The 25,464-nt window shown below is 50.4% G+C and overlaps 4 protein-coding genes across 4 annotated transcripts; 1 reads left to right on the top strand and 3 right to left on the bottom strand.

Moving 5' to 3' along the window:
- Positions 1–502: 502 nt before the first annotated feature.
- LTR84_006125 (uncharacterized protein) lies at positions 503–6,442 on the bottom strand (the record flags this gene model as incomplete). Its single annotated transcript, XM_064849687.1, has 1 exon — positions 503–6,442. One exon carries the CDS (start codon positions 6,440–6,442, stop codon positions 503–505), a length of 5,940 nt encoding a protein of 1,979 aa, XP_064703442.1.
- A 1,103-nt stretch (positions 6,443–7,545) lies between these two features.
- APT1 (adenine phosphoribosyltransferase) lies at positions 7,546–8,306 on the bottom strand (the record flags this gene model as incomplete). Its single annotated transcript, XM_064849686.1, has 3 exons — positions 7,546–8,034; positions 8,091–8,176; positions 8,234–8,306. 3 exons carry the CDS (start codon positions 8,304–8,306, stop codon positions 7,546–7,548), a joined length of 648 nt encoding a protein of 215 aa, XP_064703441.1.
- A 3,280-nt stretch (positions 8,307–11,586) lies between these two features.
- On the top strand, positions 11,587–14,031 carry DRS1 (nucleolar DEAD-box protein required for synthesis of 60S ribosomal subunit; the record flags this gene model as incomplete). The annotated part of the gene is made up of 1 exon (XM_064849685.1): positions 11,587–14,031. The coding sequence occupies one exon, from the start codon at positions 11,587–11,589 to the stop codon at positions 14,029–14,031; it is 2,445 nt and encodes an 814-aa protein (XP_064703440.1).
- A 10,038-nt stretch (positions 14,032–24,069) lies between these two features.
- Positions 24,070–25,397, bottom strand: LTR84_006121 (uncharacterized protein; the record flags this gene model as incomplete). The annotated part of the gene is made up of 3 exons (XM_064849684.1): positions 24,070–24,194; positions 24,260–25,279; positions 25,331–25,397. 3 exons carry the CDS (start codon positions 25,395–25,397, stop codon positions 24,070–24,072), a joined length of 1,212 nt encoding a protein of 403 aa, XP_064703439.1.
- Positions 25,398–25,464: the final 67 nt, after the last annotated feature.

Here is a 25,464-nt window from a genome sequence, read left to right as displayed (position 1 = left end):
CCCAAACTTCCCTCAGGTGTCTGCTAGGTACCCAGAACACCGGCTTCGTATATTCCCCTTCTGTACTATTAGTATATCGACAGATTGCCACTTGAACACACCGTTATCTTGGGCATGGGATATCCTACATTGTGAATCCTGTAAATGGCCGTCCATATGTTTGACCAGCTGTTCGAACCAGAGTTTCAACCGTACAGATATGCCTTTTTGGGTAAAAAAGAGCGAGTCTAGCTGAAATGCTGAAGAAAGAGGGATCACATTCATGAGACCAACCGAACACATGCTATTATTGATTGCCTGATGCTACATATTCATTCAAACACCACCATGCTATGTCGCTTCGACCCCATCATGTTATGTTTTCTTGATTCGCATGCCCAGTAAAAAGAGATCCTGCATCATTATATTCATCATTGCTCGCTTCTCCCTCCTGTGACTTTTTGCTTTTACAAACGTGGAGAAACTCATCAAAGATTGCCTGGGCTCTTCAAGTGGCTGTTCACTAATATTCGTAATCGTCGTAACCACTTCCGTCGTATCGCCTCCTGACACTACCCGAGACACTGCTCAAGTCCACACTTTCCCGGCCATGTACACGCAGAGTATCAGACTGCTGCTGTTGTTGTGGCTGGCTCCCTGAAGCCTGCCTGCCGTACCCCGAGGCATACATCATCGCTTCTTCGGGAAGATCTTTTGCTTCGTAAGAGCTCTCACTGAAATGCCGTGATCTTGGGGCTTCTTGCTGGTAGTTCGGGTAGCGGGCTTGCTGGCTCGGAAGTAACGCACGTCCGGTGGTCGATGTTATTTGACTGTAGGCCGCGGAAGCATTGGCCATTTGTTCACGTGCTGGAGTCCGTCCTGTTGGAGATGTCACGAAATCGAAACTGGGCACGGAGGCAGGTATCGAATTTCTGAATGGGTTTCCTTGGTCCTCGTACGGGCTCTCATCTGCATGGTCGTCAGACGGGTTCATTGCTCGAAGCGTCGATGTTGGCGTTGCCGTCGCCGTGTACGAAGTGGGTGTGTTCTCGTTGCTGCCATTCGAGGAGTAATTGTCGGGATTCACGAGCGATAAACGAGGGGGACCACCAGGTGTCAAGTCATTGTCATCATCGAATTGACGCTCCCAGTCCGCATTGGGATCAAAGAACTTCTCGTCGGTCAGATACGGGTTCTCAGGTTCCTCGATATCCTGAAAGTTTGTGGGCATCTCCACCACACCTTCGGGTAGACTATACGGCCTATCATTTAATGCCACAGCCGGTGCCCGTTGCTCCCGTTGAGACGGTTGTTGTTCATATAGCCCGGTCGGATCGATCTGGTAATGGTTCGGGGGGAGTGAGAGGGGCAGTTCCGGCATTATACTCGATCGGGTGGATATTTTCTCGAATTGGCCTGATCCCGCTTGCGTCTCGGATGCCATCGAAGCTCGAGGCTGGTCTTGCTGGCTAACACTCTTCCCGGCCATGCTTGTTCTTCGTCGATCTGCTGACATGCCAGCGTCTTGAGCATCGGGATTTTCCGCATCTCGAATGCCGAATTGAGCAATTGTCCTTAACTTCCGTGTAACCCAAGAGGCCAAGATTTTACCCCTTTGCTTTTCCGATAGTCGACTTCGGGGGAAGTCGCCTTCTCCAATAAACGCAACGATATCAACCACAATCTGATGCTCGTTCAGAACAGCATTGACGATGACTGGTACGATTGAGGCTAGGTACGCTTTTCGGAAAACCTCCACCAGAACCACAACCATTCCTCCTGCTTGGAACACAGCACAACCACCAGGTGTAATGTTTCGATGACATTTCTCCACACTGTTCTCAATATCAATGGGGAAATGGTTAAGACCGTGCACCTCAAATGTATCGCCGATGCTCCCAAGGACAAACAAGATTTGCATTTCCACGGGTTGATTGCCAGGTCCAATCGGTCTTGTCACATTATGAAGGAACCCAAGATCTCCAGTACGGACATACGTGTTGTTGGGGTCACCGCCGACAAGACGACCACCAAATCTCTCCTGGTCAAAAGGTGATTTTGACATGTAAAATGCCTTTGCACACGCTTCTGATTGTACCCAGATCTCCCCAAATTCGCCAACACGACACAGTTGGCAGGTCTCTGGATTCACAACTGCAATCCGTGTAGCCACAGGCACCATCCCGGAATCTTGAATGCACAAGGCTGTCGGATCGCTATCAGGGTCAATGGGATAGATTAAGCCTCTGCGAAGTGCCCGGACGTCCAGCCACAATTCAATCGGCTCAATGGACATATAACTTCGAGATGCTATCATTGGGTTGAGAACGTGGGCATAAATGGTGTTGATGGCAGTTCGTTCTAGACCGGTTTGTGCAAAATGCATCTTGGCCTTTGCAAAAAGATCCAACCGAGGTCTGGACTCGGTCGCAATCATCAGATTTCGCATTTCGTGAAGCGAGAAACCTTTACCTGGCACATGACCCATGGCGAAATCCAGCATCTGAGTCGTGGCGTACGTGTCTTTGACTTTGTAGCGAGAGAGAGCAAGGAACAGGGAGCCCGGATTCTGGGCAAAGTCCAAGGGCGAAATCAGGTAAGTTCCACTGCCATTATACACACCCATCAACACGGTGTGCAGAAATCCAATTCCAATAGTACTTCGAACACATGCCAAAACTGGTTTTGAGCTTGTCATTTGACAGGTTTCTTTCTGAACCTTACACATCCCAAGGATGGTGTCGTGACCTAGTTGAACCGATATTCGACGTTGGTCGGGTGTCCAATATGTCCAGATGATAACAGGATTTGTAGGAGACACCCAAGCGCGGTTCATCGTGAGTCCAAGGTCGCGACAACCATGCGATTGCTTGGAGGGTTTCGTGGTATTGTACACCATGGGAATATGTGCCTTGAGATATTGTGCAGACTGCTTGAGATGTTGAGACACGATTTTTTGTCTGAAGAGGTGGTCGACTTCTGTATTGCACAGAACGGCCTTCACTCCCATATCTGCTACAATGTGTAGAAAGGCAGGGGCATCTTCAGATAGTCGATTGGCGTCGAGGGGAGCGACAGGAATTGCGATAATACCCAATACCATGCAGGCATAAATGGCGAAAACGTAATCCTCAGAATGTGTGTACATCAAGATGACATGATCACTCGTTTTGAGCTTGAGCTTGTTCCGTAGGTAAACAGCCACAGCTGCAACTCGAGTATCAAACTTTTTCCACGTCAGAGCCTTGCCTTCTTTTCCCCTTCCATCAATGGTACAGAATGCCAGTTCATCGGTTTGTCGTGCTACTCGCCATTGCATCAAGTCGAATATGTTTGTGAAGTTACTCAACGCAGTGGAAGTCCGATCATCGATGACCACTTCCCGAGGATCAACCCCTGACCACTGGGTTTCTTGTTCATACAACAAATCCACCCGGGCTGCACTTGCATCCGCCGACCATATGCCACCACTGATATCCTCACCGAAAGGCAAGTTTTGCACAGCTCTCTGAACTCCAAATCGTACATGGACACAAGGGAGCGCTCCGGTGTCGAATTCTTTCCGACAAAGCATATTACCAATCTCTCGGCGTCCATTCTTGGTGACGCGTGGTAGAATGCCAGGCGCGGTGATCAAAACACAATAGACTCGGAGATGGTGTTCCTGATAGAGGACTTCCATTGCTTTCTCAGCAAGAGAATCGAGGAGAGCAATGTCAAGTTGACGGGGTGGACCACCCGATGAGATCGGAGCAGTTGATGCAGATGGCGATTCGAGGAGAACGATTGGAAGATGTTCGTCGTTCACGAAGCAATCGAATGCCGAGCAATCATGTATCTTGGGGACGTTCTTCATGATGCTCAAGATGAGATGCTGGACAAAGAAGTAGCGATGCTCCTGGACATCGAGACCATGCTCAACCCACTCCACTCGTTGCCTGAGTCTATCTTCGTACAAGCCGAGCACGTATATTTTGCCCTCAATAATGCACCCTAAAAGACCTGTGCGCAGGAATTCCGGGTCAATCGCCGTTGGGGTGGGATTGCCTTCTTTAAAGCAATAAGGGCGTGCATGAAATATGGTTTCGGTGTGTCTAGGGAGAGCCCAAAAACCACCTGAGAGAGACGGTGAATCGACCCATATTTCTCCTACGGTATTTGGCGTGCAAAGTAGACCAGATTCAGGGTCGACAACCGTCATTGTCGCGTCAGGTATGGGATAGCCAAAGGCGCCACATCTGACCGCATTTGGGAAGGAGCTCGCTTTGGCACGTGCTTCCGATCCCATGGCCAGAACGAGAATGTCATTAGTTTTGAGAGCCTCTTTGTCAAGCAAAACCTCGCCGAGTTCTTCTGTTGACCGGACCTTGGCAGAAGGTTTGGTGCTACCACCACCAATCAAACTGCTCCCGAAACCAGTTTTGGCTGAGTGAAGCTCACCTTCCCTTTTCTCATCCTCTTCGACATCATGGTCATGGTCCATCTCATGAGTCAGGGAGCAACCCATGCGTTCCTCACCTCCCAACCAATCACGCATGCTAATAAGCATCCCACCATGTTCTGGTAGGCACAACATTGGCGCAACGATTTCTCGCGCTCTCGTATTTCGTAGTGGCTTCAACCATCGATCGGCTAGAAGCTCATGAAACTCAGCGTCGACGGTGAGAGTATCGATCAAACACAATTTGATGCTACTGAAATTAGGCTCGAAGTTCCGCTTAAAATTCCGAGTCGTCATAGGATCGGCTTGATAGTTATACACTGCTCGTTTTAAGCCAGGGTAGTCGGCAACAAGCAGTGTTGTCTTATATTTCGTGATTAGGTTTGCGTACAAACCAGCGGTCTCGATCGATCGTTGATCGATGTATATGACTGTGTGACCGCCGTAAATGTTCAGCAACACCCCGAGAATCATTCCAATGCTTTGGCGGGGGTCCAGATAGCTGAGTAAGGTTTCGCCGTGACGGGAACCTGTTATTAAATGTCCTTGCTTATCACGCAGGGAAGGATTAAAAGTATCAGCCTTCGTATTGCTCGTGGCGGAAGTGATCATTGCACTTAAAGTTGCCATTTGATGCATGATTGTCTTGTGGCTCATGACAACGCCACGAAGATCACCTGTTGGTGCGGTGGAGAATTCGATGTATGCGAGGTCTGGAACGACGAGGGGAGAATCCTCACCTTTCCGTTTGGGATGGTAACTTCCAAACTCATTGGTTTTCCACCACTCCACCCCTCGGGGCCAGTTGAGCTTGGCGGCAGTGATGTCACGTTGGAAGCTTTTGAGGTTGGCCTCTGTAGTTAGAGCCAAATGTGCTTGTGTAGAAGTCAGGACAACGTTGAGTCTGTTGTAGTTCTTGAGATCGTTGATCGGGACAGCGACCACTCCTGCAATGAAGCAGCCCAGTAGAGCCACAGCAAATTCGATGATCTCATTCTCGTTGTAGATTAAGGCTACGCGATCGCCCTTGTATAGACTGCTCTTGTCGCGGATGACTTGGCCAACCTTCTCCGCTCGACTGCACAACTTCTCCCAGGTGATGGAAACAAGCTCTTTTCCTTTCTGATCCAGGACCCAATAAGCTGCTTGCTTGGGATTGCTTGTCGCACGGTATCGAAGCACACTGGCGATATTTTCGAAGCTGGACATTTCGATATGAGAATCATGCGGATCGCAGATGGCAAATGGCACTTCTCGGGGTTCTAGCGGCATCTGATGAACCGCGGCACCGCCTGCAAGTTGCCCAGGATTCAAGAATGGAGGCGCCACTTGAGCAGTCGGCGATGTGACCTCACTTTGCGAGTATCGATGCACATGTCCACCGTATGCTTCCTGATGGTCCTCTCGCTGTTGGCCGGCAAAGTCGGAGAAGTAGCCTTGTTGGGAATCCAACATGGTCGAGTTCCGGGTGTCGCCAACTATGTAATTTTGTTGAGTATCGGGATTGAAGGCATAATTCTGGCTCATCAGAGTCTGGGACCTCGATTGATCATTTGCTGTGATAAAGGTGTCATTGCGGGCATCAGAAGAGCCTGTAAAGGATCCTCGAGGTCGACCGCCGACCTCCCGCTCTTGAAACCTATTAACATGGCTTTGTGGGGTTGCGCTTGGGTACTGCTCTTCCCGTTGGCGGGTAATGCTAGGATATGTGTCTGTCATAGTCCCATTTCGCGCAGACCCGGGTACCGGGGAACCGGTCAGGGCAGCGAGGGAGGCAGCTCTGGAGGCATCGTTGGAGCTCAGAGATAGGGAGGCAGGATGGTCGCTGTCCTCGGCTGAATGGACTCGAAGACCTCGCGGGGCGGGGCCGCTGGCGGTCGCGAATGATGGAGATGGCGAGAGATATTGGGAAAGAATGAGCGTCCTGCGCTTCTCATAGCCCTTTTTCGTTATGTCTCCTTCTTCCAACTCTTCATCGAGCTTGCGCAGGGCAGTTTCCAGGTCGGGGTTGATCGATGCCATAATGTAGTGATCTCATTTAATTGTGGCCAGACAGAGCAGTTTGTGGGGGAGGGTTTTGTTCTGGAGTGACCAGGCCACCAACGAGGCTCTATAGGCCAGGGGACATGCGATAGAGATGAGCAAATACAACAGCAGATACTAAGCGAGTGACGAGTGATTGAATGCGAGGTGTGAGGCGGCGAGCACACTTCTCGAGGTTTCAAGGAAAAGTGAAACATGGGGCATAGGAATAGTTGAAGGGATTCGGCGTCGGTAGTGGGTGCAGTGGAGGATGGTTGCGCTTGACTATTGGTAGCATGTACTTTGGAGAGCCTACCCGTTAGAGGCGGCCGCCCGGCACGGATTAACGTTGGGAGGGTTTCTCCGAACCCCAATTTTCATGGACGCTTAATTGGAAGGAACGAGGATTCCTCTGTGCACAAAATGGATTGTCCTTGTTTCTCTAGGGGTATAAAAACATGGGAAGAGAATAAGATCAATTATTGTCTTAACCCTGAATTTGGACCTGATCTGTTCTATGGAGTCATTGGACAATCGGTCCAACTGGTGTTGCTCCTACAGGACGACCTGAAGGCAACAAAGCACACATTTACTGCCACTGGCTTGCAACGGTACTATCAGGCTTGTCATGTACGCCTCATACACCGACAAGATATTCTCAAGTCCTCCTCTCGGCAGGCCTGATCTTCGATTCACCTCGGCTCTGCTCTGGGGGAAGCTCGCTATGCACCGCTGGGACTGGTACCTGGCTGGAGGTTCATTACCTGAGCATTGCCGTGAACTTTTTGACTATAGCAGATCTGGTTCGATCTGCGACTGCCCATATCTCCCGGCTGTCCTAAGGTGCGATGGTATAATACATAAATTCAAAAGTGCCCAACACGGACGAGCTAGATAAGTGTTGGCAAGCACCAGGCTGCCAAATTTATCTGGGTGTGTACCTTTTTGAGAATGTTGAGATTGTTCAAGTAGGTGTGTTCTGACTGATTCAGCCTTTGGTGCATTGATGATGGAATATCGTTTGGGTGCTGGGTACCCCGAGCCAAGAGTGCGAGGACTGGCTTGCGTATCATGGTTCTGAAATCGGTGGTAAGAGTGCAAGCTCACTCCGATTGACTTTCTAATAACGTATAGACGGGGGCGTTAAGCTTATCCCGGCCTTTGAGGAAGGTGAGCTCAATGATGAAAAGATAACCGAGGAGTACTCCTCCGCTCTTTTGGATTAGTGTTCCTGCTGCCGATGCCGATCCACCAGTCGCTATCAAGTCGTCGACCACCAGGACCTTTTGACCGGGTTTGATTGCATCCGACTGTATGGCAAAGGTATCGGTGCCATATTCCTTTTCGAATTCGGCAGTTTCAATTTTTCCAGGGAGTTTGCCTGGCTTTCTGACTGGAACAAAGCCGGCTCCTAGACGAAGTGCCAGTGTTGGCCCAATCAAAAATCCACGGGCATCAAGACCGACAATCACATCTGGGGTGTTGTCCGGTCCAAAACTTTCTAGAACTTGGAGTTCATAGGCTCGAATGAGATCGCTGTGGAGGGAGTGCGAGGCGAAGAGGGGGAGGATGTCTTCAAACAAGATGCCTTTCTGAACAACGGCTGTTAGACCTGGGGGAGTGCAGTCTCGATGTTCGGACAGCTTACCTTGGGGAAGTCTGGATAAGTCCTCAACCCGGCCTTGATACGCTTCTTCAGTTCTGGCAGCGCTTCAGGACCGGTGAGTTGGGAGGCTGCGGGTTAGAAAGTTAGCAAGGCTGAAGAAGAATTTGGAGGTAAGGCTTGCATACAGGAGGAGGGGGCATTGGACTCTGGTCGCGCGGAGCCATGGCTAATGTCAGTAGTAGGGGGAACAGTTGACATGGTGAGAGGAGAGCTGCAAGGCAGCAAGAGGGAAACAGGCAGGATAAATATGGGACGAGAGAAAAAAAAGATGACAACAGAGAGTGGTAGTACAAGAACGAAAAGAGCAGAGCGAATCAGTCATGCATGCAAGGGCAACCCACAGCCACGGCCGGCCTACAGGCCTACAGGCTACAGGGCCGAGCGGGAGGGACGAGGGAGCCCACAGGCCACAGGCCACAGACCACAGCACACAGCACACAGCATGGCAGCGCGGGAGGTGGGAGGGATTTGGGTGGGAGAGGGGACCGAGGGGACCAAGAGGCCCTGGACTCCAACTCGGAACTAGGTACTCGCTACACAGAACTAGGGTTGCGGCGCTATTCCAGCTTCGCCTGTGCCCTCCGGGTGCTCCAGTACAATTTCGATCCAGTTTCATCGGTCAACTTCAACACAGGTTCCAAAGGTTGTTCGTTGCATCTTGCATGTGTTATCCGTAAACATTGGACGTTACAAAGGCCTGAGGGTCAGCTTCGACTCGCGGCCGGGGGAATCCCAACGCCATCCGCAACGCCAAACGGGTAATGCGCAAAACTTGTGGTTCTGATGTTTTCTTATGCACCACTGAGTTGACACTGACGGACCTTTGACAGGGTCTGGCGTGATTTGTAGCCGAAGACCACCCGTCCATTGCACCACCAAACACAGATATCACCATAGTTCTTGTCTGCCAGTCTGTACCCGGCGGTGTAGCCCTCAGCAAGCGGTCCACTCGGAATCTGGGAGCCAGAGGTTGACTAACATCTTATTCCCATGGTGACATGTGTACATGCTCTTTGCAATTTCACGGGATACCCAACCTGACGAGTCCAAGGATGCGCTGTTCCATATCATCCACTGGCATTTTGGGAGTCCACCGGTCGTCGGCATAGATTGTGGAGCACGGCATAGCCTGGCCACAGGATCCTGAATATGGAATTTCCATGGCTGCTGCTGACGAGTTGGTACGTTCCAACAACCCCAATAGATAACATGGCAGCCACCGATAAAAAGATTTAGATAGTGTTGCCAATTAGGAATAATGCTGAGAAAGGGTGGGGTGGAGGGGTGGATTGGCGGCTGCAGTGTGCCATGCATCATGCCAGCAGTCGACGGCCTTGTAAGTCGGAGCTGAAAATCAAGGTTGTTCCACTCTTCCAGGTGGTCGATATCTTTTTGGTGGCTGTCTAGGTATCTACAGTACGAGGTACTTAGGATCGATCCAGGTCTGATACATCCCCTCCGAACGTGAGTGGACCGATGCTGTTTCAGAGCATCTTCTCTCATGAATTCTATCCATTGCGACTCTCAAATTCTACAGGCATTCGTATCATGCTTCAGCTCTCAATCCTCATTGACCGATTTTGAGCACGATTCTACGCGGTGGTGTCATACCCTGTCTTAGATTCGTGTTCTTCCCCCACTGTCATCCTGCATCTGCAGTAACATGGACGTTGACTTTGATGAATACGGGTCAAATATGACTTGTCCATTACGGATATTCTCGTCAAGTCAAGCTGTGTTGCCAACCTGCCACGAGTCTGAGCCATTTTCTTCGCTTTTCCACGCGGCGCATCCTAGCACTTTGTTTGCGACCACTCGAACTATTTCCATCACATGGGCTTGGCCGCTGTAACCAATCGTTTCTCCACTCGCGGCTCTTAGAGGACATGTTCTGGAATAGAGGACCAGCCCTGTTGCTTATCCACGGATCCTTTGTGTGATCGGCATTTCATGCAGGCAAACGACGACCTTGACTCACCTCTAGCCTTTTCGGCTAATTGCCAATCGAATTGTGGTCTTGAAAGATTGAATTTGATCCTGCCCTTTCAGCAGCGGCCTCCCGCGATGCAAGATTTGTGGACATGTCCTCATACGAGGAATATCCGCACAGAGTAGCGGTGACTATCATGTCAGGACCCCCCCAAGAACGCTGTCATGGAGCTACTGCAAGCCACTTTTCCAGAACTCTGAGTGGGTCACCAGCTTGTGTCACAACATGCTCCTCGGCCTCTCTGGGTTTCACTGAGGATCCGGCGAGACCCGCCACGGGCGGTAGATATATAATTCTACATGGACTCGTAAGTCATGATCACTAAGAAGTGGTTCGAGTTCAACTGCGATTCATATTAGACAATCCGTAGCAATCTGCGTTTAGATGGTGATTCGAAACAACAATCCTACAACGAGCAACATGGATATGCTTCCCAACAATTCAGAAGGCGACATTGAGGGTCCTCAATCTGAATGCAGTACGATAGTCTACTCCGAGGCTCCTAAATTTCGCTTCGCTGACGATTGCACCTCAACAATCAATTGTGAGTCACGGACGATACTAGAATATAGCACGATAAGACCACGTGGGGGCTTCGATCACAAATCCAGAGGTGTTTCCGCACTCTTGACCAATGATCTCGATTAGCGGCACAAGGCTCGCTTTTAGGTGTTGCTTTTGTAAGTTCTTGCCATGGCTAGATATCCGGCATAGTATAATCGGTGAGTATGGCGGGCTCCAGGGTAGAAACTCGGGTGTCATGTCCTAGTATGGGATGCGTTTGGTGTTGTGATCTGACCCACCACCTGCAGGCATTACTGTACTTTTGAATCTCTTGCCTGCTTTCTCCGGTGCCAAAAACATGTTGCCTTGAAACCTACTCATACTGCTGGCTAGACATGAATATCTACTGAATAGACAACTTGGACCAGATTTGAGATGTGGACCCAGACATGCTAGTGGACTGAGCTCTGGCCAGAGAGTGTACCTATCAACAAACGTTCATGCTATCTTGACAGTTCAACCTACGTAGCGATATCTTGAGTAAAGTTAACAGGGAGGCTCCGCTGCAAATCCAACACTCTGTGGTGGACCGTGGAGCCCGAGGCGCCCATCTGCCGCCCACCAGGCATGGAGTTGACAGGTAGGTATCCAAAGGCTCGCCATTAGGGCTGAGGATCATTAGAATGGCTGATCTTATTATCAACTAGAGTAATTGATCAACATTCCCACATTCGATGGACACGGGCCGAAGAGATACCTCCTCGTACCTAGGTACCTAGTTCGGTACCAACATTGAGAGTGCTACGGTGAGGGGTAAAGAAAAACACCCCTCCCAAAAGCGGGCTAGACACCTCTGCAATCACGTGATCTTGGAGTGCGGAGAAAAAAATAATTTCGACTTTCAATCGATGTTCATGTTCGGCAGCGAATTTGGGAACTCCGTTCTAGTTCTTCAATTCCCGCGATTCCACAATCCAAGTAAACATGGGTCCTTCCAAACGTGAAGACGACTTCGTCTTTACCCTATCCGATGACGACGGTCAATCCATTCACAGTGAAGCCGAGTCCGACTCCCCCGTTGTACCTACCGCAGGCCAGAAAAGAAAGCGGGAAGATGTCGGTATCACTGCCGCTGCCAAAAAAGGGAAGAAAAACAAGCCGAATAAGAAGGTGAAAAGAGTCGAGGAGCCTGAATTGCCAGAATCTGAAAGTGACGAAGAGCAAGGGGTCCAAGACAGGGCTATAGATCCTGACTTCGAATTTGACTTGGGCGACAATGCCGTTCTCGAAGAAGTTGAGGAATTTGATGGGTGGGGTAATGGTGATGCGACCAAGTCGAAAGGCGCTTCCTCCAAAAAAGGGGTTGATCTTGACGACATCATTGCACGTCGAGCGGCAAAGACTTCCAAGACTCAAACCAAAGCCAAATCGGAGGAGCAAGCATCAAGCGAGAATGGATCAGAGGAAGAGGATGGAAATGATAGCGACGACGGCTCAGAGCCATCAATAGTCATGCCAGATTTCGACGATGACGAGCTCGTTGCTCCAGATACTTTCGGGGCTGGTGTCGATCACGACGAAGAGGAGGAGCCTGTTAGTGAGGCCGAACAGGACGATGAACAAGATTCAGAAGACGAAGATGCCTCGGATGATGATTCGGTCGCTTCGCCAACAGCACACCCTGACGACCTAGCTTCAGATCAATCAGATGCAGAGTCGGAGACTTCGAAGCCAGATCGTGAAGAGCAAGCGAAGAGGGAAGCTTTCTTTGCGCCCGAAGACAAGACAAAACAGCCGAGCACCAAGACCACATCCTCCTTCCAACAGTTTTCACTCTCAAGACCGATACTAAAAGGCCTGACATCACTATCATTCACCGCACCCACACCCATTCAAGTACGTGCTATACCAGTGGCTTTGCAAGGTCTTGATGTGGTGGGTTCCGCGGTCACTGGTTCCGGCAAGACTGCCGCATTCTTACTCCCTATACTCGAACGTCTATTATACCGACCTCGCAAAGTCCCCACCACTCGTGTGGCTATCCTAATGCCCACCCGTGAGTTGGCCGTGCAATGTTACAATGTTGCCACCGCACTTGCACGATACACCGACATTACGTTCGCTCAAGTCGTCGGTGGTTTCTCTCTGCGAGAACAAGAGACAATCCTGAAGAAGCGACCAGATGTTGTCATCGCAACCCCCGGTCGATTCATCGATCATATGCGCAATTCCGCCAGTTTTGCCGTGGAGAACATTGAAATTCTGGTTCTGGACGAAGCCGATCGGATGCTCGAGACTGGGTTTGAGGATGAGCTTAACGAGATTTTGAAGACAATCCCCAAAAGCCGTCAAACCATGCTTTTCTCCGCTACCATGACAGACAGTGTCGATAAATTGGTCCGAGTAGGGATGAACCGTCCAGTACGTCTTTCGGTCGATGCAAAGAAAACCACCACCGCAGGCCTGGTACAAGAATTCGTCCGTCTACGACCTGGGCGTGAGTCTATGCGATTGGCTACACTATGTCTTCTTTGCAAGAACGTGTTCAACGAGCGAACCATAGTGTTCTTCCGGCAGAAAAAGGAAGCGCACCGTGTCCGTATTGTGCTTGGTCTTCTCGGCGTCAAAGCTGGAGAGCTACACGGCAGCATGTCGCAAGAACAGCGTATCAGCTCCGTCAACGCATTCCGCGAAGGCAAAATGACACATCTCCTGGCCACCGATCTTGCTTCCCGCGGTCTCGACATCAAGAACGTCATGACCGTAGTCAACTACGAAGCGCCCCAAACCCACGAGATCTACCTCCACAGAGTCGGCCGAACTGCCCGTGCAGGCCGCTCTGGGCGCGCGTGCACGATCGCTGCCGAGCCAGACAGGAAGGTCGTGAAGGCTGCTGTGAAGAGCGGACGCACACAGGGCGCCAAGATTGTATCACGGGCGATGGAATCCAACGAAGTCGACGAGATGCACGCGCGTGTCGAGGACATGGAAGCCGACATCGAGGCCATCCTCAAGGAGGAGAAGGAGGAGAAACAGCTCGCCCAGGTCGAAACACAGATCACACGCGGCGAGAACCTGGTCAAGCACGAAGCGGAAATCATGGCGCGGCCGCGCCGCACGTGGTTCGAGAGCGAGAAAGACAAGCGCGACGCCAAACAGCGCGGCCATCTCGAACTGAACGCGCCCAATGGTGGGTCGGTGCGTGTGAAGTCGGAGAAGAAGAAATTGAGCAATAAGGATAAAAAGCGCCTGGATGATCGGAAGGATCGTGTCGAGGGCAAGATGTGGCGGAAGGGGAAGGGCAGTGAGGCCCTCTCTAAGAGGGAGAAGCAGGAGAGTAAATCGGCGAAGAAGAGCAAGGCTGGAGGTTCAGGGGGTGCTGTGAAGGGCGCGAAAAAGGGGAAGGGGAAAGGGAAGGCCAGGAGATGATCACAGTCGTAAATTAGCGAATAAAGCATAGCATAGCATAGCAATGTGATTGTATTGGTTCCACTCTTCTTGCAACGAATGATAGGGATTTGCCGATGGAGCAATTAACTTGTAATGAGGGAAGCGGAGGTCACGAAACTGAGAGGAGTATTGGGTCGAAGCAGGTATTGATTGATACCCTGGGAACTCCAGGAATCTTTATGTGCTGTTTATGAGGGCGTCTTCCTGGAAGAGGAGGGGATCACTAGAATTTAGAAGAGTACTAGGGTAAAGTAGGTATTGAATAATAGCATCAGGACTCCAGCGATATCTCCATGTTAACAGCGTTAACGTTGATGTCCTCTAGGAGGCATTCATTTATTTTACGAGTAGGAGAGAGACTTCATAACTAAACGAACTCGTGCTCGTTGGTTATTAGGGGCACCCCGTCGCCAGCTCATATTTCATGTTTCATCAATGCCATGATAGCGTCCCCCAGCAGAACAGATGTTTTCCTGAACTGTTCAACGAAAACTTCGTCCATCCATTCTGTTGTATGCCCCACTGAGTAGTGACAAAGTTCTGGGAACGCCAATTGTGCAGAAGACACATCTCGAGACTCTGCATATCGAGCCAAAAAGTCCCACGGTCCAACGTCCTTCGTCACCTGGTGCCCAAAAGTCTACCCGAATTTCTCTTTGTATTCATCCCACTTCTCGATCTTCTCCACGCTGCCTCGATCATACACACAACGAGGGCAAGGCCTGATTTCGATCTCGCTTGACATTACTCCAGTCGGGTTGTACATGGGGTGGGCGCCGGAGCATAGTCGCAAGTATCTTCCTCGCGATCTCTTTCTTGTTAGCGGTCGTCATGTCGAAGCCAGATTTTGTTAGCTGGTGGGATCCCTCGAGTAGGAGCCAGTACAGATCCTCGTAGCGGACATCGCAATCTTAGGGCACTGCACGCACCAATGCAGGGTGGCCTTCATCACCATAGCTAAATTCAGCAATTATTCATCCTAGATTATTCGTCACGGACCATGAGACCAGAGATGATGCCAGATTTCTTTTTGGCTCCGGCGATTCTCTGGTTTGATGGTGATGGTGAAAGCACATATGCATTTCCAACCAACGTATCCCATGAGGGCAGCATGCCTGGTCGAATTGCCGGTTGTGTCTCCAGATTCCCATCTGAAGAAGACCTCCTAGTCGGCGCAGATGAATGGCTGACATAGACTCTCTTCATCGGGAGAGAGGACTGCCAAGGGACTGAGTATTGTTGCCAGCGGCCTCTACCATCGGACTGACAACAGTCAGCGAAGGTGACCAAGGATTGTCAACTAGAGTTCCATGGAATGACGTTGTTTGTAGGCAAGCATTCACCCGATCTAGTACCTCCTGCCTGGAGTATCAGGGTGCCCTATCACCCATAGCTAGATGGACTTAGAGGGCTCCCGGACCCGTAAGATGTAGGGGACTTCCAAGCCACCCATTCATTCTCAAGCCTTGTCTTATACGATCAGGGTTCCTAGTCGCAACAATGGCTTGTAAGGCGTTTGGAATAAAAGGAACGCCTGTCCTTTCTTGTGTGGTTGTTGAGATTGATTATTCGATGCGTCCCGGTTTTCCGCTCTTGTCATCAGATTCTTGGTGCTATGCAACCCGATTCGTCCAATGAGTGGACGATGTCTCTCTGGCGGTGATGGACTCGAACTGTTCATGCTCTGGGAATGGATCTTTCGGAGAATACCTTTGTCACATAATGTTGGCTGTGATTGGAGTAGTTTCCTTAACACAGTAGCACACCAAGATCCCTGGTGGTCTTCAGTCTACTCCTCGCTCATGGTGGTCACTGCAATCCCTTCTTTCTGTAGAACGACTGTTAGATCTGTGGTGTCACAAAGTTGACCTGCTTGTGGTGAAGCTATATTGAAGGATATGATATATGTTGAGTTGACGAATGCTGATCGAGAAAAGATCTTGTCCACGATGATGAGCGGAGGATGGAGGAGACGAGAGAAAGTAAAGAGGATGTTTTCAGAAGACGAAGGGGAGAAGTCGACGGGAAAGATGAAGAAGGTCGTAATGAGGATAAGTAAAATATGCGTAAAGCCATCGTGCTATTTCTAACTTTCTTAATGAGGAAAGCACACATTGGCTCAGAGATCTTCTCAAAGGTTAAGACACTTTGCTTTCCGAGTTTACGATTCTCACGACCTGTCAAGCTGATTTTAAGTCAGTCAGATCTCGCAACGCCCTATTCGGTTACTACTTCTCCCTTCACCTTCACTTCGATAGTGAACATCGAGTCCCTACACTTTCTTTGGCGGAGGCGGCTTCAACTTCCCCTGCCTAACCAGATCATCCACTTTTGGCGGCATAACAAACGCGCTCCGATCATTGCGCCGATAAAAGTCTGCGACAACCGTCGCAGTCCTGGCTGGCTGATCCTCATGCAAGAAATGTCCAGCGTCGGGGAATACCTGCAGCTGATACTTGCCCTGCATCTGGCCGATCATAAGTTCCTTGTCAAGCCGATCCGTGCCGGCCAACAGCAGGAGTTTGCCGCCACGGGATGTGAGGAATTTCTGGGACAGCCCGACGAACCAGGATTCCCAGAAGGGCTTGGTGGATGCGAGGTCGGTGCGCCATGTCCACTGGGTGCTTGAGGTGGTGCTGGATGTGTCTCGGGGCGCGGATTCGATGAGGAGCGCTGGCACAGAGACGCGGGCGGACGTCGTGTTGCGGATGGTGCGGGAGCGAGTGTGCCATTCAATGCCGGAGGCGAGGGAAGGGAAGGATTTCGGTCGTGTGGAGAGATATGTGTCCATGCTCTGCAGCGCATCCATGGCGGAGCCTTCAACCACATCGAGTACGCCGTACGCCAGTAGTGAGTTCCCCAGGAGTCGTTGGTGTGCGACCTCAGTCACGACGGCGCCCCCGAGACTGTGGCCGATGAGCACAACGTCCGGTAGTTTGGGCCATTTCATGTGTGTTTGTGTGGCGTGGACGATGAAGGCGAGATCTCCTGCTAGGGTTTTGAGGCTTAGATCGGGTATCTGTGGCTTGCTAGCAGTGCCGTTGTTGCTGGCTGGTGTTGAGGTGGTAGACTGGGTGATGGATGTGAGGCCATGACCACGAGCATCAAGAGATAGAACGCCGGCGGTAGGTAAATGTTTTAACAATTCTGTGGTAAACGTTGCAAACGATAAACCCGATGAACCGGCACCATGATGGGTGACTATTAGCGGGCCGGTAGAAGACGGCGGCGTAAGATAGGCATGATGTCGAATGGTTTCCTGAGAAGACTGATTTTCAAATGTGAGGTCTTGGGCAAAGAAATCGTCCCATGGAAGAGGTGCGGAGCGGGATTTAATGGCTGTGCCTCTTGGTTTCTCAAACAGATTTCGACTGGCTGAGGGTACTATTGTCCCTGTTGAAGATGCCGAAGAAGCTGAGGATGATGAGTCGTTTGGCGAACTGGCACGCAATTCGGCCACTTGTTCATTGAGTTCGTCCTCTTCATCAAAGAATGGCGGTGGCTCCGGTGGGAGTTTGGACAGGTGGCTCTTGGCGAAGGATCTTTGTAGGTCGCTCATTATTATGTTTAGCTGAGGAAATTACCTGTTTGGATGTGTGAGACGAAGAGAGCGCTAGTTGAAAGACTTGTGCGATGCCTGATGCAAGGCTGTAACGTGTTTGTCTGGTGGTAATTTGAGGCAATTGGCATCTACTTGATATCTCGCACTCCAAATAAACTCTGGGCCGCCTCGGGATTAACGAGAGGCCGAAGTGGCGCTAATTTAGGGGCTCTCTCGGGCCTGTCGGGCTGCAAACTTAGTTGAAACTTCATGGCACTTGACCTAAAATCAGGGGGGTTCGTGTTAGTGACACTCTTCTTCCCAGGTATGTGATTAACTGCCTAAGATAATTGCCCTGGGCGTGCCCCCCATAACCACCCCGGAGACTTCACGCATCACCCATCCTCTGGTTATCGAATTCTTCGCCAACGGCCTCCCAAAACGTAAAACATACTCCCCATTCACGAGAAAAACAACCATATTCTCTATCTAGGTACAAACTGTCTCTAAAAGCCCCGTATTTCTGTAACTCCCGCTTGAACCGGCCAGCCAAGCACAACCACCCCCGTACGCTTATCGGCCATCTGCATAGCCTACCTTCGCATACCTTCGCATACCTTCATTGGGTGTGGACTGTGCAATGCGGGCGGCTTTGAAAGCGGATGGAACATCTTACATGCGCTGATACTATAGCGTCGATGGGGATGTTATAATGGCGAGAGGGAGGATGGATCGCTCGGCGTGGACTTGCAGCCTCAAGACACCAGGCTTGGAGAGGATTCATTCATATCGCTGGAAATCCTTTGATGGATCAGGTCACGAATTAGTAGACAGGCATTGATTGTATGAAAGGAACACTCGATCATAGAGACATCGTTCAATATCCAGAATAGTAAGTCCATTCTCCAGCAGAAGAAACTATCTGCGTTTTTTTAATTCAAGGGGTGTCAGCCTTGCCCCCACATGTACTTGCATTGTTCATTCGAAAAGACGAGAAGCTAATCCACTTACTTGCCTACCTAATGATAGCGCAAAAATCAAACCCAGAGTCTAAAGAGCAACTAAGAGAGACGACGGCGGTGCTCAAAAACGGCCACAAAGCAGCAGTGATTCTTTCTTCCAGCAGATCCTCGGGAGACGCAACAACCTCCTTTTCGGCTCCCTCCTACAACTACTCACCCCGCTCGCTTTTTTCTTCTTGGGATCAACCCAGGCGTTGCTCACCCCAACTACACGCACGCCAAGATGGAGGAGGTGGGTACAATCCATTCGAGTTTCCCAGCAGCTGTGCGCCAGCGAAGTTCTCGACCGGCTACCGTCTGGATCACATGAGTCTCGTAACAGCCAACCTGAGCGGTATGTTGAAAATTTATACCAAGACTATGGACATGGCGCACCTGTTCACATATCCTCCTGAAAACGCCACCTTTTTCTCCATCACGTATCTCGGCCACAACGACGGCATGGGTCCTGACACTGCCAACGGCACTGTCTCCCCGGACTGTGCGACATTCACCGCGGAGAAGAACAAGGCGAAGGGTCTACTTGAGATTGTGGCAATGCAGCGCAACGTTACCTCGTCTCATCGCTGCCGGCGACGGAAGTGACGAATACGTTTAGCCGTCTGGGTCTCGTCGTACCGAACACGACGGAGGCTCATGTGCGGATTCGCGAGCTGGGCGTCCCGATCCTGAAGGAAATGGGCAACTTGCCTCCGTTGGGCGGACCTTTGGCCAATGCGTACGGTCTGGGAAGGTCGAGTACGTTGAAGTTGACGAGCGTGGAGAAGCGTTCCATCGCCGATGGTCTGGTGCCAAGTGGGACTCTGCAGCATGTGATTGTCGCGAACCCTGATGGGAATGTCATCGAGGTCCAGGCGACTGTACTGGAGCAGTGATGTATGCTACGGAGTTCACGTCACGCGGTGAGAAGGCATCAAAGTGGGAGGAATAGTGCGAGATCAAGTTGGCTAAGACTGCTGCGTGCGTAGATACCATCCCAGAGCCCACTGTGGGCTGGCACCTGGATTGGGAAGAAGAGTACGGGGTCCAGTAAAGAGTTGAGGACTGGATCCAGCGAGATACATCCGCCGTCTAAGATCGTAGGAAGTGCAGTAACACGCGAAGATGGGGCATCAAAGCGAGGAGGGATAATCCGGTCATTGTCATTATTTTTCCTAGTATCCGAAGACCGAACACAGTCGGTGTAGCCAAGTGGTCATCTGAGACGATCCCCGAGCCAACGCAGGTGGCTGTGGATCAGGATCAGGTCAATGCTAGGAGCATATCGAGGCATAAGCGCGTTGGATCCTTACAGAGCCTTTAAACAGGGTTGATCCGACTTGTTCCTACACGAGCTGTCGTGTTTGGATGCAGCATTGTCCTAGTGTGAGCAAGAAGATACTGAACTCGCGAGTTGACTGGTAGTTACATGCAGAATATTCTTAGATTTGGCATTTTGACGCGGGCATTTGGCCGAAAAGTGGCCACCATTGACATTTCGATGTTATCAGTGCTTTCACCCAGGTAGCACTACTCTGCAGCCTGCAAGTGTCATGTTTCGTCTGTGCTGTCTTCAACCAAGTGGTCGGGCTGCGAAATCCGAGAAACTACCTTTGATCGACAAATATGGTGTAGTCAATGTGTCAAGATCTCGATGATGGGCATGAAGGATGTTTTCACAAGGGATTCCCAGATTCACACCTGGATTCGTATAGGTTCGAAGACGCCACCGTGCCGCATCGGGGAGTGGCTTCTGGACAATCTGATACTTGACACGAACGCGGATGATCCTGCGAGATCTTGCCCTCTAACTCCCTCTTTGCGTGTTGAAGGCACATGTCGCTGTAAACTTGACCAAAGCTGAAGCCCTGCAAAAGATATCAATCACTCTGAAACTGTCCCAGAATACGTGGCTGGTCTTGACAACAGAGACCAGGTAGGGCACAGGCTTCCTAATTTCTTACGAATAGAGGATGATGATGGCGTCTAATCCGCACCGAGTCGTCTGGAAGAGGCTATCAGGGATACCCACGGCTCAATGAACGATCTACCCTTGCTTTTAGTTCACGGGACTAACACAACACTCTGAGAAAGGACAGAGAAAAGCTTTAAACCCGAATCTCGTGAGAAATGAGTGGATAGAAAGGCGTTCTTTGGGCGACAAAGGGGACAGAGTACTCCGACGGATCGTGGCAAAACAGTCTCCGACGTGGCATTATTTGAAGCCTCGTCCTCATTCTGCTCAGATTCTTCCGCCAGAGACTGGAGGTGGGGTGGCCCGAGTCAAGTGAGAGAATTCCCCGTCGTCGGGATTCACGGCTTCCGAAATACTATTCAGGGGACAGGTCATAGGCGACGATCTCTCTGTTGTCTTAACAGATTGATAGGTTCGGCAAGTCCAATGAATGCGGCAGGGATGGCTTATCCTGCTTGCACAGATCTCGGTCCGCGCAAAATAAGCAGGATGGAAGACTACGAGATGGCAAGAGTCGTGGAGTCGTGAAGTCGTGGCAGCTACCACCTGAACGAGAACTTCAGCACCAAGGTTGAACCGTCGATGGTCGAGTGTGGACCGCCCTGGTCAAGGCCTTGGAGAGATAGGTTGAATCTGGTGTTCGCTCCGATTCAAATTGTGCCAGCCTCCCTCTGTAGAAAGATACGAGGTGCATAAGATCTGGCGCAACGCCTTGATAGCTACCTGCTCATTATTGATTCTAATAGACGCCACACCATGTAAGGACTATATGACCCTTTCACGATGTTCTGATACGGAAGTGGGGGCCGCCCTTATTGGTCGGCCTGCCCAATTTGAATATGGTAGAGAGATCTGTAAGTCAGAATCTTAGGATTCTTCTGCCCAGAATGTGTTTGTGGAGAAACAAGCGACAAGGATTAGTCCCTACAGTGCCGTAGATGAGCATCGCTAAACCGGGGAATCCAGCACATATCTGACCAAGGCGATATCAACCAGTAGGCACTCCTTCGTGGGGTTTGATCCTGGATCCACATGCATCATTTCCCGTGGCTAGTGAAGGGGATTGATCTACCGCGCAGAAGCGCACTCGAATCCTTATGATTGGTTGCAACCAGTTTCCTCAAGAGTGAAGCGGTCAGCTAGAGCCTAGCAGGAACCAATTCTCCAGCATTCTTTGGCCAGCAGGAATAGCGTCTCGATCTCCTAACCCGTCGACAATGATTGGACTCGGTTCAAAGAGCAGCAAATGGTCCAGCTCAGTCAGCCTGAAGAGTTTAGGATCTAGCCCCTTGCATTACTTCAGTGCCATCGGAATTGGAAGGAGAATCAGGTGGGCGCACGCCGAGGGAATTGTGTTTGAGGTCACCTATAGAAGGTCGTACCGGCCAAGTGGTACACCCAATCGCAGCCTCGTCCAACTCCCACCCAGGTAGTTTGACATTCCGAAATCCACACGAGTCAGCTCTTGGTATTTCCGTGGTTCGGGGTGCGAGGGCTGTTGATCCCCTCTTTATGATTTAGAGAAACACGCAGAGTCACCCACACTTTTTTTCGACTAAAGCGAGAGCTCTACTCGGTAGATTGAGTGAGGCATGTGATGAGCTTATCACATGCATGCCAGGAAATCGTCCGACAGTATATGTATGATAATAAGCTCTTCTAGAGCAGTGGTAGCCATTGCGCTAAGAACCGTTGGCCTCGTGGGATAGTCAGGATTGCATTTGTGTAGGTTTGTTTTCACAGAGTTGTGTAAGTTTGTTGTTCAAAAGAACCTCACAGCGAAGGTGGTTTCCAGATGTCACACACATGATCGAGTGGAGCTGCAAAGTTGATTTTAGTCTTGTGTGACACTCCAACAGACCTGGGTACCCGGCAAGAAAAGAGGAGACAGAGTGGCAGAATGTCCCAATCACCCTGTATCGCTTCCTTGGCGTAGTTCCGCGGATGTTACGCCGTAGGTACCATTGCATTTCCGGAGCGACGAGATTCATCACCAACCCCGTTTGCGTTTGCGGGGATCTCGGATTCTGTACGATCCTCGCATCCCTTCCCGAAACCTTGCAACTAGCCGCGCGATCGCGAGTCATCACCACCACCTGGCTCGCTGGCTTCACTTCCAGCTAACTCCCGACGTATTTTCCAACACTGGAAAGAGTTGGGAACCTTGGCGTTTACAGGCTATGCTTTAAAGGGTCAGCGCAGCGTCCAGCTGTGTGGGGGTTCTTGAGTCCATGTTTGGGCAAGAATGTGATATGCCAGCCCTTGATGATGACCAAAGACATTGGCACGTTGACGAGACACGCGAATCTGCGCCAAATGCACATCCCTTCCATGTGGAGGCCAAGGAACTCGGTACCAACTCGAGATAGCCTTCTTCAACTTCAACTTCCTCCTAAGAGTCCGTATTGCTTGTGCGAGACATGATCCACCTGACATCCCGCACTAGCAAGCATTCAATCATAACGGCCGCCTTACCACTACCTATTGGGAAGATAGCGGATAACTCTGCAGAAATTCATCAAAGTCCCCCTCTCCTCCATCCGATCTTTCGGATAGGTTGTAGCAACTGACCAGGGCTGCCCACCATGGGGACAGGGGATGCCACACAGTCCAAAACATTCGAGTATCATCCATCCCTTGAGCTGTAGGATGTTGCGATATATCAACTTTCTTGCTCCCTCCCAAATCGGAGACTGCTGAACCACACTCTCGGGTCACCCAATGTGTACTTAATGCTCGTGGGTTTGGCACAATGGAATGCCAACACCCACTCCTTCACAACCATTTTCTGCCCCCTGATTTATATTTCGCTTCAACATATTCTGAGAATTGGATTCGCTCAACATGGCATCCAAAATGAAGATAGCATCATTACTGAATGCATCCACAAACGTGGATATTCCGAGTCCCCCACCAAGCCCTTCAGGTTCATCGTCGTCATTATCGTCGTCATTTTCGTCGACGATGGACTCGTTATCCCCACCAGGCCCAAAGCATTCAGTTCCCATAGCAACAATGTCGGCGCGGCACCGGGAACAAGCATTTCCTAAAAAGGTGAAAAAGCCTCGTGGGCTTTGCCAAAAGTACACAGAAGAACAAGGCCACTTCATCTGGTATCACAGGAGGGACTTAGGCATGGACTGGCCAGTTGTCGAATCAAAGTACATGCAATACTTCAACCTCCCTGCACCAAAGGGTGGCCTTCAATGCAAGTACTATCGAGTACTTAAATCTTACGGTGTTGAAGAGGTCCGAAAACAGACTAAAGACAGAGAGAGATATGGGTTGTTGAGTAAAGTCGATTGCAGCTACCCATGGATCCGGATAGCGTGAATATTGGCGCTCTTGTTTTTTGCCTTCGGCGTTTGAACTACCTGGGACAGGCGGTTATGATATGTGCATAAACAGGGAGGCTTTTTGGGCGTTTTCCATGGATGACTGTCATGTGTAGCATATCGGAGGGTATTGGAGCGTTTTGAGCGGATACCCATCATGTACTATCATAGATAATCGTCATCGTACTCGTTGTCCGAGTCATATTGGCGATATTTGTACGGATTGCGAGAAAACTGGTCATCAGAACTGACCTCATCTTCAGGATAGTCGTTGGAGGGGTTGTCCTCGGCTGAAAAATGGTGGAATTAGTATACAAAACTGACACACATGCATGCAAACAAGAGTTTGGCTCACCATTCGAGTCTTCCTCATCCCAGTCATCTTCTTCGTCACTGTCCACATACTTGTTCCACAAATCCTCATCTTCTTCGTCAATTACAAGGACACCGACTTTGAATGCCCAGTCCTCCATATTCGTGATAGGATTTCCTCCTTGTTCCTGTTGCACTTTGATATACGTCTCGTAAACAAAGTCGTTATCATCAAGAATCATTCGATCCAAGTCTTCTTCAACAGCTGTGGACAGTATAGGGATTTCCTCAGCAGCTTCAGGCTCGACTGCTTTGTTCTGGATCTCAGGGTCAAACTCCATGGCCAGGGCTGCCAATTCGTCCGCCAGTTGATCGGAATCATGATCCCATGTACTAGGATGATCTTGAATAGAAGTCCCCTTTCGTTTTGTGTGAGCTTCGGCAGCCACAAAGGGTTTAATTGGCGTACGGTCCGAAGTTTGCAGTGCAGCAAGGCTCGGTGGTTCATCAACACCAGCAACTAGGGTTGCCCCGTTACGATCATGAGGAAGATTTATAACCTTGTCGACGGGTTCACCCTGATAGATGGAGCTTTTCTCATGCTTGTTTGACGCAGGCCGTCTCTCAACAAAGGTTGCCAGTGGTGGTCGAATATCAATTTTCTTTCTTTCAAGTCCTCCAGAAGGCGCCGTGGAGAGGTGGCGAGCTAGGTGGAATCGTCGAAGTTGTTGTAAATCTTTGACCTCTGCAGATGTCGAAACTGGCTTTGTGTTGCCTGCATTTTGCGAATCTCTGAGACCCTGACTGACTCCTCCGTGTCTCTTTGGTGCATCTTCCTCGCTCTTCGCCCTCCAAGCTTCCCTCAACGTATTGTAATCGCGTACATTGTCTCCTGGAGCGGACGTACGGACCGAAGGAACTCCAGATGATGCTGGACGGGTGACATGAGGTCCAGTACTCGGTTGAGATAGTGGAGCGACGAGTGGAACCTGGATCTGGACACGTTGAAAGTAGAAGTCGGTGACTCGTCTCTTTCGATCAGGAGCGGAGCTTTGTTCAAGGTCTGGATATTTAGTTAGCAGGAGATATTTGTAAAACTTGAAGTCAGGCATACACAAGGTCTCTACCGGTTCCTCCTGCCTTCTGCGCTTGATGCTGATGCGTTCAGGAGCTAACGTCATTGTGTTGAATGGCAAACGCGGACCAAGTTGCAACCTGTGCTTGTGATGGGGGAAGAACGAAATTATT

The sequence above is a fragment of the Exophiala bonariae genome (assembly GCF_035927105.1).
Source record: "Exophiala bonariae strain CCFEE 5792 chromosome Unknown scaffold_23, whole genome shotgun sequence".
Lineage (NCBI taxonomy): Eukaryota > Fungi > Ascomycota > Eurotiomycetes > Chaetothyriales > Herpotrichiellaceae > Exophiala > Exophiala bonariae.
This window is presented reverse-complemented; position numbering and strand designations above follow the sequence as displayed.